This window comes from Felis catus, chromosome B3 (genome assembly GCF_018350175.1).
Source record: "Felis catus isolate Fca126 chromosome B3, F.catus_Fca126_mat1.0, whole genome shotgun sequence".
NCBI classification, from domain to species: domain Eukaryota; kingdom Metazoa; phylum Chordata; class Mammalia; order Carnivora; family Felidae; genus Felis; species Felis catus.
The window spans coordinates 86,479,096-86,491,182 of NC_058373.1; the positions used below are offsets into that span (position 1 = coordinate 86,479,096).

General features: G+C 35.9%; 1 protein-coding gene across 8 annotated transcripts in view; it reads left to right on the forward strand.

Annotated features, from left to right (window-relative positions):
• Window positions 1-12,087, forward strand: part of MIPOL1 (mirror-image polydactyly 1) — a 305,849-nt gene that overhangs the window by 192,967 nt on the left and 100,795 nt on the right. For all 8 annotated transcript variants that reach the window (XM_045059815.1, XM_045059814.1, XM_011283198.4 and 5 more), the window contains one exon: window positions 879-973. In XM_045059815.1, coding sequence (XP_044915750.1) covers window positions 879-973 — 95 coding nt within the window. The remainder of the gene's footprint in view (window positions 1-878; window positions 974-12,087) is intronic.

A 12,087-nucleotide genomic window follows, 5' to 3' on the forward strand; every position in this document is an offset into this window, starting at 1 on the left:
TGCCATTAGTGTGTGCAAGGTATATGATAACATCGTTGAAAGTGAAAGACAGTATTTTCATGCAAATTAAGCTGTGAATAAACAAAACTGAAATCTGAATACTAGCACCCTATTTTAAAAGTTCCGATGAAAACTCTTTTGGGCTATACCTGAAACCCAATGGGAAAGGTGGTTGGAAGTTGGCGATTCTTTTAAAATTACAAGTTTGAACTCTCGAAAAACTGATTACAGACCCTTTAAAATTTAAATACTATAGGCAGAGCGGAACGATAACATCCCTTGAATAAAATACCTCTGACACTCAAGATTGTTGCCATTCTCCCTTTAGAGATTTTTTTTTTCCTTGCCAAAAAGGAATTGCAAAGGTTAAGTCATATCTGTAAGAATCAGGTTGTAGTCTTGTGTATTTTTTTCACATTAAATATCAAAGATAGCTTAACATATTTAGCATTTTCTGGGTTTTACTATTAATAAAGTTAAAAGAAAATCCAGTGTGATCAGGCAGTGGAGCCACATTAAGTTTGTATGTGAAACACCCATTGTGCTTATCTTATTCTTGATATTGCTCTGAACCCATGTTCCACATTCTGAGTTCTGTGTATAAAGTTAAACATTGCAGAAGGGCATATATCTGATGATACAGATGAATAAGGTTGAAGTTTAGTAATGAGCAAAGTTGATAAATTTAATATGTTCTTGTCTTCAATATGTCTTTTATTAATATAATTTGATTATTTTGTGGGAAATTATGAAACACTACTAAAAATACTGATCGATTATAAAACTACCAGAAATTTAAGGTTCCTGTTTATACTATAATATATATTTTAACATACCAAAACCAATATTAAATTTCTTAAAATATTAATTACTTACAGGCAAAGTTGTTAGCTATGCAAGAAGCCAGAGAAACTGCAATTCAACAGTACAAAAGACTAGAGGAAGAAATACAAACACTTCGTGTTTACTACAGGTAAAATTCTTTTTAACCTGGGCATAAAGAAATGTTGGTTTGGGAAATGTTTCTACCTAGTTTTATAGTGAGTGAAGAAATACCTCAAGGAAATTAAACATTATTCAGTTAAAATATTTTTGTAATTTTAAAATGATTCAGGCACAAAATATTCTTTATTTTACCTTTTTTTTCTTTCCTGCATTTGGTAAAGTTTAAGCTTAGATTTCCATCAGATTTATAAAATTTACATAACTTATAACCAGTTGTCTGAATGGAGTCTAGTTAACTCTTGAACTATTTGCTCATCTAAATGCCACCTCTAAAATGATACATATTTTTAAAATAGTACATGAATAGCAGTAATAGCCTTTCACCAATTATAATATGAGAAGTTTCTAAAGGAATGCCACTGAAGGATTTTTAACACTTATTTAATTTATGCTCCAAGAGTAGTTGTGAAATTAACTCAGTAGGTCACACTGGCATTTTTTAATGAAAAGAAATAGAATAGAAAGTGTCAGAGTGCATTTCCTGTAGTTAAAGTAAATATTGTTTTGTGATACTTTGGTTTCAGTTTTGTGTTATGCGAGAGAGAAATAAGATTGTTGGGTTATCTGTAAAATATCTGTATATTTTTTCACAAAGGATCATTGTAAAAACAAAAAAAGTTTTGAAAAATGATGTACAATGTTCTATATGTTCTCTGATACTTGATAAGATTAAAAAGAATCTGAAGTCTAAAACGTAAGAATTCACTAACTTGGGCTGTGGGTATTTGAAAGATTTTCTTTTAGTTTTTTGCGTCCTCTCAGAACAATGTGGTTAAGTACATAAAATGCAATTAAATCAAAACCAGTTTTACTGAAATAGTTATGCAAGTATGTCATATTACTATATTCACACATCGTTATTAATACATTAAATAACTAGGTCTAACACCAAGTCTATTAACAACCATAATTTCAAAGTAGTGATGACTGTAAATGGTATTTTGGGGATAACTGCAAACACTGAAATGTGATGTGAAAATATCAGTGGCTTCTATGGATGCAAATTCTCTATATAAAGAGGTAACGAAGTAAAATTAGGTCATTAGCATGGGCTCTAACCAAATATGACTGATATTTTCATAACAAGTAGAAATTTGGACATAGAGATGCACACATACAGGAAGGCTGTACAGAGACACCAAGAGAAGACAGCCTTTTGCCTGGCATCCACAAGTCAAGTAATCCCAAAGATTGGCAGCAGATACCAAAATCTAGAGGAGGCCTGGGAGGATTCTCACCTATTCCGTCAAAGAGAAGATAGTCCAACTGACATGTTGATTTTGGACCTGTAGCTTCCAGAACTCTGACACAATAAATTTCTGTTTTAAGTCTCCCAGTTTGTGCTACAGTGTTACAGCAGCCTTAGGAATTAATGCAGTTATCAAATATTAAGTATGTTTGGGGCGCCTGGTGGTGAAGTGTCTGACTCTTGATTTCGGCTCAGGTCATGATCTCAATAGTTTGTGAGTTCGAGCCCCGCATCGGGCTCCATGCTGACAGTGCAGAGCCTGCTTGGGATTCTATCTCCCTCTCTACTTACCTCTGTCTCCCTCTCTCAAAATAAATAAACTTAAAAAAATATTAAGTAAATTGATTGATGACTGGGAAGTCATTTGCCTGCAGTTAGAAGCAGTGTCTATGTGTGGTCATGTAGATAAGCAGAAACCTGATAATGAATAAAGACATCTCAGCAATCCACCCTTTTTTTTTTAAACTATAGAGTGGATATGACAATCTTTCCTCCATACTTTATACCAATGGATTCTCCACTGTAGCTGTGCGTTAAAATCACCTGAAGAGCTTCTAAAAGCCCTAATCCCCATCTCCTCCCAGGCCAATTACATTGGAGTCTCGGTGTAGGACTAGGCTATCAGTGTGTTTTAAGGTCCCTAGAAATTCCCACGTGTATCCCAGTTTGAGGGATGCTGCTTTGCATGCACATTTCAGATAGCTGCGTTACGGCAGGGTCTCTTCTTGGTGGAATAATAGAGGCATATATTAAACCCTCTATTAGGACTTACAAGTATCATATGATTTGTGCTCAGACCTTGGATACCTCAGTGTGGTATGAAGTAGCTTCACTCTATTGATAAGGGAGAGTTTTTATGGAACCTTTTCCTGCCATCCTTGTGAGGTAGGACAACAGGTGTTTATTGATAAAGTGACAGTGTCCAAAAATTCTGAGAGGCATATGATATTCTTACATGAACTGACATTTCTTCTTCAAAAATGAACCTGATGCCAGTTCTTAATGTTCCTCCTTCTTTCTATTGAATTGCAGAAGATTACTGAGAGATTTTTGAAAATTGTAAAGCCAAACTATTTGTTTTTCAAAGACTTTTTAATCTACATGATTGTAACAGAGTTGAACAACTCTTCGAGTTAACAGTTGTTGGCTTAAAGATATTCTTCACATATACCCCTCTTACTGCTACTTAAAAAAAAAAAAATACCGGTAGTATGGTGAAGCTCCTGGGATTTGCACTTAGAGAGTCCTGCCTTTATGACTTATATAAATGAACTTCCCCAAGACCATTTCCTTTTTTGTGAAATTAGAATTCTAGTACCTACCTCATACACTTGTTTTAAGTATATATAGCTCTTAGCTTTTTGTTTGAAATTATGTTGTCATTAGTAACCTCCATAGAAGTGGTTTTAATAAAGCATTAGATGTAGAAGTCAGTTAGCTGTGAATTGAAGAGTGATTAGAGGTAATGTAGTAATTTGGACAATAGAATGGTCCTTGAAGAAGCCTGAATAAAAAAGATGTTAATGATAGTTGAGAAGAAAGGAAGATAGGTTAAGGACTTATGTTTTTTGTTTTTGAAAGATGACAGATAATTGAGCCTGTTTATGACTAATTGGAAGGAGCCAAGAGAGAGATTGTCAGGGAACAGGATTCCTAAAGAAATAGGAAGAGATGGAAATTAGAATCTGCAAAAGAGTTTACCTTGAACAGGAAGATGGTCACAGACAGGAGTGAAGGAGATAAGAATAGCTGTGGAATACAAATGAAATTCAGTTTGCAATTAATAGGCTTCATTTTTTTCTGCAAAGTAAGGGTCACCGTGAGCTTCTAAAGTGACGGAGGACAGGAAGTTTTGGAAGGAATAACAGAGTAGCTACTGAAGAGAATGGGAAAGAGAACTGAATAAGGGCAAAAAGAACAAGACAAGCAATCCTGAAGAGTCAGCTGGGGATAGATGCTATAGATTTGTATGAGTTCTGGTTTGTACAGTTGTGTAACTTCACACATTCAGTGGTTCTTGTAAACACAAGAAGCAAAGAAGGCAAAGAATTGGAATGATTCAGGATTACAAATATGCAGGACTAACATGATGAAGAGGAGAGTGGTTGAAAGTAAACTAGCAAAAAAGTGTTGAAATGATGAATGATAGTCTGAGCTAAATAGGGCAGGAATAAAATTGAGAGTATACCAAGAGAAAAAGGAGAAATCCAGAAACCATAAATCTTGAGATCAAAAAGCAAAAGTAGTGGGATTAAGAAAATTCAGGAGCTAAAAGGATCAGAGATTGTAGTCAGAAAGTGGAACCTTTCTCTTTAAGCTCTCAGAGATTGCACTCATTCTCAGCATTGACAATATTTAAAAGTATTGCCTTAGTAGTAGATAGTTGAAACTGAGAAGAGGTAGGGGTCACTAGATATAAAGAAGTCAAGGATTTATGAAACTAACGTACTTGAATACACATTTGGATATTGTCTCTGAAAATATTGGCATATGTTGAGGTACTCACTGTAAGTGCCATAATGGAAAACGACCTAAAAATAAGTAGATAAAAGCTACATGTTGAAATAAACAGCTGTATGTATCGAAGGATGAACCATGCAGTGTGTGATGCACAGGAGAATGCGTGGTGTCTATGAGGAAAGTTGCACCCTTTAGGAAGATCCATATTTCTATCAAAACAAAAAGGTATAGAGAACTTTTGTGCATTGTTGATGGGGAGATAAAATGATACATCTGCTGTGGAAAACAGTTTGGCAGGTCCTCAGAAAGTTAGACATGGAATTCCTACATGATCCAGCAATTCTACACATAGGATATACCCTAAAAGAACTGAAAGCAAGGACTCAGATACACGCCACTGTTTGTACTGTATTGTTCAAATTAGTCAAAAAGTGAAAACAACTCAAGTGCCCATCTACAGATAAATGAATTAAAAAAATGTGTTGTATACATACAATGGAATATTATTCAGCCATAAAAAAGAAATGAAATTCTGATGCAAGCTGCAACATGAGTGAACCTTAAAAGCATTATGCTAAGGGGAATAAGCCAGAGAGAAAAGATAAATATGATATGATTCCACTTCTGTGAGGTATCTAGAATAGGCAAATTCATAGAGACAGAAAGTAGAATAGAGTTACCAGGGGCTGAGAGAAGGAAGGAATAGGGAGCTCCCAGGGGCTGGAAGAGGAGAGAGTGGGGAGTTATGATTTAATGGGTACAGAGTTTCTGTTTGGAATGGTGAAAAAGTTCTGGATATGGATGATGTTATCTTGCCACAGTTGTTTTTAAAATGTACAAAGAATGTTCTGTGAAGATATACAGATATTTATTTTAAATAGTATAGGGGTAAAATCCCTGGGATATAAAACTCTGGGAAGAGAGAGGCAATTACCAAAAAGAACAAAGCTGAAATTTCCTGGAAGCTCACATTCTGATTTAATCGATTCAAATGAAAGTAAACAATATTTCTTACTCACCTGAATAGATGGTGGTTACAAATCCATACATGAAACACAACTAATTCATAGAAACATTGGGAGTTTTTCTCCTTACTTTCCTATGTTACAGAGGACAGGAAAAAGTTCTACTTTTATGTGAAGGTAACCAAGACTAATTCTGTAGTGTGTGTGTGTGTGTGTGTGTGTGTGTGTGTGTGTGTGTGTGAACTCATAGATAATAAATTTTGTTTAACAAAGTTTAAGAAAAAACACATTTTCAGTTATTCAAGTCAATTTTACACTTATTTATACATATATGTATATTGTCATGTCAAACAAAGTAATTTACCAGTAATTAAGAAAAAATAGGGGCGCCTGGGTGGCTCAGTTGGTTAAGCATCTGACTTCAGCTCAGTCATGATCTCACAGTTCGTGGGGTCAAGTCCCATGTCAGGCTCTGTGCTGACAGCTCAGAGCCTGGAGCCTGCTTCGGATTCTGTGTCTCCCTCTCTCTGCCCCTCCCCTGCTCATGCTCCGTCTCTTTGTGTCTCTCTCTTTCTCTCTCTGAAAAATAAACATACATTAAAAAATTTTTTTAAACTTAAAAGGAAAAATAGCTAAGGACAATATAGGAACAGGACAGTAAGCTGGAGTTAGGAGCAAGTCAGTGTACAGCTTGCATGTATATACCATGAAACAGGAAAAGAATAAGCCTAAAGAATAAGTCTGGCTCTCACCTTTCCAAAAACCGAAGCAGGGGAGGATGTGTGATCAGTTATTAGTTTCAAGGACAGATTAAAATATGCTGATGACTTTCATTCTACCATGCCTTTAATTCTGCCAATTAATGATATTGACCTTCTTTTTAAATTATTTTCCAAAATAATTTTCTTTTGCTGGGTTATGTACACTAAGAGCTACTGTTACTATAACCTTTCCATTTCTCTGTATGGAGTAGGAAAATGAAAAAAATATTTTTCTGAGTTTCTCTATTCTGTTTGTTTCCTTTGAGCTTCAGAAGATTTTGAGTAGTAAGAAGAGAAATGCTGGCCTTTCATATCCTTTGGCAGAGTTAGAGACAGGGGTAGTGAGGTAGATGTACCCATCCTAAACTTAACCATTGTAACTGACGGCTCTTTCACATTAAACCGGAAGGCATAACAAGAGAGGAATATCAAGAGGAAGATTTAAAATAAATCTCAGTTATTACCAACGTGTTATTAGTAAAATATCAGTACCTCCTCATTGCTGTGCTGAATGCTAAATTCATTTGCAAGAGCTTCATTAGTTTCAATCTGAACAGTTTCATCAGGGAATGATCTCAAACTTGGAAGGGTTAGATTTGTATTTTTTCCTGTATTGTAAACCTGTAGTGCTGCATTCCTGAGTTCAGGAGGCATAATAATAACAAACTCTTTCTAATGGAGAGAATGCCTAAGTTTGAACGTTTGCTAATTTTATAGTGCTTCCCTATATTTCCTTTTGCTGTAAAATGTAAATTCAAGTGTGTGCATAAGAACTAGATCCTGTTGTTTGGTGCCATTAAACTAGGATTTAATATACTTATTTATAACAACAGCAGTTTATGTCTTAGGTTTTTATTATGTTTTGTGTGATTTCCGTGTGGGAAGTTGTGATGCCTTATGGAACCTGGTAAATTTCACATTTTAGGCTAAAAGTACTGAATAGAATGCTTCATATTTTACGGTAGTATGTTTCCTAGGACTGTACTAGTGCTTTCTTAATCATAGAAATCATTTTTATTTTTATTTTATTTTTTTAACTTTTTAAATGTTTATTTATTTTTGAGAGAGAGGGAGAGAGAGAGAGACAGAGAGAGAGAGACACTCCGAAGCAGGCTCCAGGCTCTGTGTTGACAGCACGAGGGGCTCGAACTCACAAACTGCAAGATCATGACCAGAGCCGAAGTCAGACGCTTAAGCGCCTGAGCCACCCAGGCGCTCCTAGAAGTCATTTTTAATAGAATGGTTACATGTTTGACATACTGAAAACTAGACTAAGCCTGAGCCCTGCTTACTGGTTCATAATGTACATTTCAAAGTCGTACGAGCTATAATATAAAGCCCATATAAAATATATTCAAAAAGAGAGTGAAATTCTTAATTTTGTCTACATCCCTTTTCTAAATTTTATTTAGTTATGAATCTTTTACTTAGCAACATTTTTTTGTCCGTGTATATGCTATCCATAACAGAGACATTACTGTCACTAGGATCTGGGTTTTTATTTTGTTTTGTCTTTTAGTGGTGGTTTTGGTTCAAAACAACGGTTTTGAACTGTTGTTCTCCCATTTGGAACTATATGCATTGATAAGACAGTCAGCAGTGATTATGGCATGGAAGTTCTAGCCAGGAAGCAACATTGTTCTTAAAGTAAATCCCTTATCAAGAGGAGGTTGATCCTGACCTCATTTGTTCAGTGTTCTAATCAACGAACTGCCCAATGACATAAAAAATTTTGTCACGTATGTATTTTCTACAAGAAGTAACTATCCGTGGAGTTGTGTTAATTGTACCATACTGCTAAAGCAGTAATAAAAAAAGAACAAAAGGAGACCTGAATTCTTCCATCTTTGCCATTAATCAGAATTTTTTTTTTAACATAGGCAAGCTCTAACCTTTCTAGATTTCAGTTTAACTTTGACACTAGGGGCTTTTTGTAATTCTAACATTTTGTGAAATTTGTCACTCTTTCATGTGACGTAGATTAAATTTTATGTTTAGTGATGTTTAGAAATAGTAACTGTCTTCTTGTATCAATAAGTTGCACTTATTTTCAAGGCCTTTTTATTGCACAGCTGACTTCACCTTTACTATTCAAACCACCATTATATTTGTCGGTGGCTCTGGAATGCAAAACAAAAAAAAATTAAAACAAAGTTTGAAAAACAAGAGACCTTAAGGTTTGCATTTTCTATTTGTCCAATGATTTAGAATATAGTTATTAAGAATTCTTTTCTTCCTTTTCTCAACTTATAGAATGTGACATTTAATAAGTTACTTCTGAATGTCAGTTACTTCACCTGTAAACAGAGATATCTGACCTGCTTATTAGGAAAATCATGAGATAATATGTTTGGATATTTTTTGAGAAATGTAAACCACTGTGCAAGGAAATAATAGTAATATTTACAAAATTACTTGAAAAGTTTTGCTTTATTCAAATGTAACTATTAAATTAGTGAAAAGCCATTTCTACTGTAATATTTTATGTCTTCCATGACTTTGTACCCAAAAGGATATTTTTTGCATTGTCAGTTCTGTTTGCTGGGCCGCCTTCTAACATCTAACAGTAAGTTAAAAAGCAAAACTAAAATTCCATGTGTGTAATTCTACTATTCTTAGTTTTTCTATCAAATGACCCGGCCTCCTAAGAGCATTTAACAAAATATTTTGCCATTTAATCATTGTTGTTAGCAAGGCCCAGTGTTAAAATGGACTTTCCAAATCTAGGTCTTAATGTTTTCCATCTATTAACATTATTTCTATTAGCTTGAGAAAGTTTTAATTTCATGTTTTGTTAGAGAAAAAATTAGTGTTTCCCTTGATCTTGGCACAGAATCACCATTATTATAGTTCCACAGGTGCCATTTGGCTCATGCGTAGGTAATCTTCCATTTGTCCCTTTGCACAAATTTAATCAGTAGCCAAATTTTGCTACAGTTTTCCTTGCAGTGTTTCTTACTTTTGACTTCTCATTTCCCACAGCTCCTACCTTAGATCAGACTTCTATAAATTCGTGGCCAGGCTTCTCTTGCTACTTCATCTTCTTGTTTCCATTCCTTCCCCCTCTTAAGATTCCTGAAACATTATTTTCAACCTCTCACTCAGCCATTAACACTATTTAATAATACCACATTACCTAAACAATAAATTCCAAACTTTTTAGTGTAACATTCATGAACCCTTGTTTGTGAGAGACAGAGCACAAGCAGGGGAGAGGCAGAAAGAAAGGGAGACACAGAATCTGAAGCAGGCTCCAGGTTCTGAGCTGTCAGCACAGAGCCCGACGCAGTTCGAACTCACTAATTGCAAGATCATGACCTGACCTGAAGTTGACTGAGCCACCAGGCACCCCGACTGCCACTGGTATTTCTGAATTAACATGTCGCCAGTCATCTTCTTGCCTGCTGATTTCATTCACATCAGTGTCACCCGTGTCAGTACACTGCCTCACACATAGTAGGAACTCGACAAATATTTGTTACACTGAATTGACTATTATTTGCACTCCCAAAATGAACCGCTCACAATTTCTTGGACACACCCCACAATTTCCCACTCCAGTGCTTTGATTAACTGTTCGATTAATCTTTTTCTTATCTTTTCAACCAGAAATGATCTCATTCTACCTGAAGTGAACTACCATGGTTCTTCATAGTGGCTGTGTCACAATATATACCTCATGCTTACCTATGTAATAGTTGTGTGGGTATTTCTCTTAATTCTTCCACCAGGGCTTCTATTCTTTATATACACCAGGCCTTCAGTAAATATTTGCCAAACAGATGAATAAACAATGAAATTTAACACTAGATTGGAAGTTTCTTCAGATGAAGCATTTCTTCTGCAGAGTAGAACTGAGTGCAGTGCATACAGTAAGAGCTCAATGCTGAATGAAATGATTGGAAATAGTATGGACCTAGTCCAACATCTTGGTTAGTCATTTGCAGGGGTGTGGGACACAACAGGGTCTCCATATAAGAGAGTATGCCATCTTCCACCAAGTTTATTTTTTCCCAGGCAACAGTGTTCAAATTTGAAAACCGTTATTAGAAAACACTTATGTGAATATTACTTTTTTTGAAATTTAGAATTAAGAACTCAATATTATTACCATATATCAATGTCATATATTGTGTTCATTGCAGTATTGTTTCTTATAGTGAAAAAGTCAATTAGAATTTTCCCTATGGATTTTTTTTTAATGAGCACATTATTTAAAAATATCAATTGTTAAAATAAAAACTGGAAAATCTACCAACATGGGACCCTTAGGATTATGGCGTGGTGCGTGTATTAGGGTTCTCCAGAGCAACAGAACCAATAAACTGCATGTGTACATGGAGAGAGATTTATCTTAAAGAATTGATATGCATTTATGGGGGGGGAGGGGTGGCCAGTCTAAAATCTGCCAGGTAAGCCAGCTGGCTGGAGAACTAGGGAAGAGTTGATATTGCTGTCATGAGTCCAAAAATGTAGAATTCCTTCTTCCTTGGGGAGCTCATTCTTTTTCTTAAAGCCTTCAACTGATTGGATGACCACCACCCCTCATATTATGAAGAGTAATCTGCTTTCCTCAAAGTCTATTGATCTACATAATAATCATATCTAATAAATACCTTTACAGCAACATCTAGACTGATCTTTGAACAGGTATCTGGGTACCGTAGCCTAACCAAGTGGACAGAATCAACAGTCACACATGTGTGTTTCAACAGTCAGCTGGGGCTAAGTAGAAGCTACTTTCTCTGAAAGGAGCATGCACTCTGTTGCACCACATTTCCCATCCAGCCCAGTTCATGCATTTAAATCATCTGCCTCAGTCGTACAGGCATGTAAGTTTGTGTCGCAGATGTGTATTGTGATCTTATTTATAAAAGGAGTATGTGTACACATTACATATGCACCAGCCCCTGGCTGCTTCTCTAACCTCATTTATTAACATGTTTCTACTCTTGCTTTACTCTAGCTACACTAGTTCCCTTATTATCACAGACCTTCTAAGAACACTGCCATCTCAGGGCCTTGACTTTTTTTTTCTCCTCTGCCCTCTCACTGTGATGAGTCCCCTCCTTCACTCTGTTCACCTTTCTGTTTAAATGTACCTGACCGGGGCGCCTGGGTGGCGCAGTCGGTTAAGCGTCCGACTTCAGCCAGGTCACGATCTCGCGGTCCGTGAGTTCGAGCCCCGCGTTGGGCTCTGGGCTGATGGCTCAGAGCCTGGAGCCTGTTTCCGATTCTGTGTCTCCCTCTCTCTCTGCCCCTCCCCCATTCATGCTCTGTCTCTCTCTGTCCCAAAAATAAATAAACGTTGAAAAAAAAATTTTTTTTAAATTAAATGTACCTGACCATCTAAAATAGCTTATCCACTCTCTGCACCACTGTTACCCTCCTTTACTTTTCTTCATACTAGACAACCCCACATGACACTAGCCTGTATTTGTGGACTATCTTCTGAAATTAAATTCTGCAAGGACAAGGATTTTGTTTGCATATCACTGCATCTTATACTTGAATCAGTTCTTAGCATACTTTTAATGATCAATAGAAGTTCTCTGAATGTATGAATATATGCTTAAACATTGTAATACATCAGAAACTTAGCAGGTTATCTGGGAAATGAGACTGGGTGTAACAGATTAATTACCTG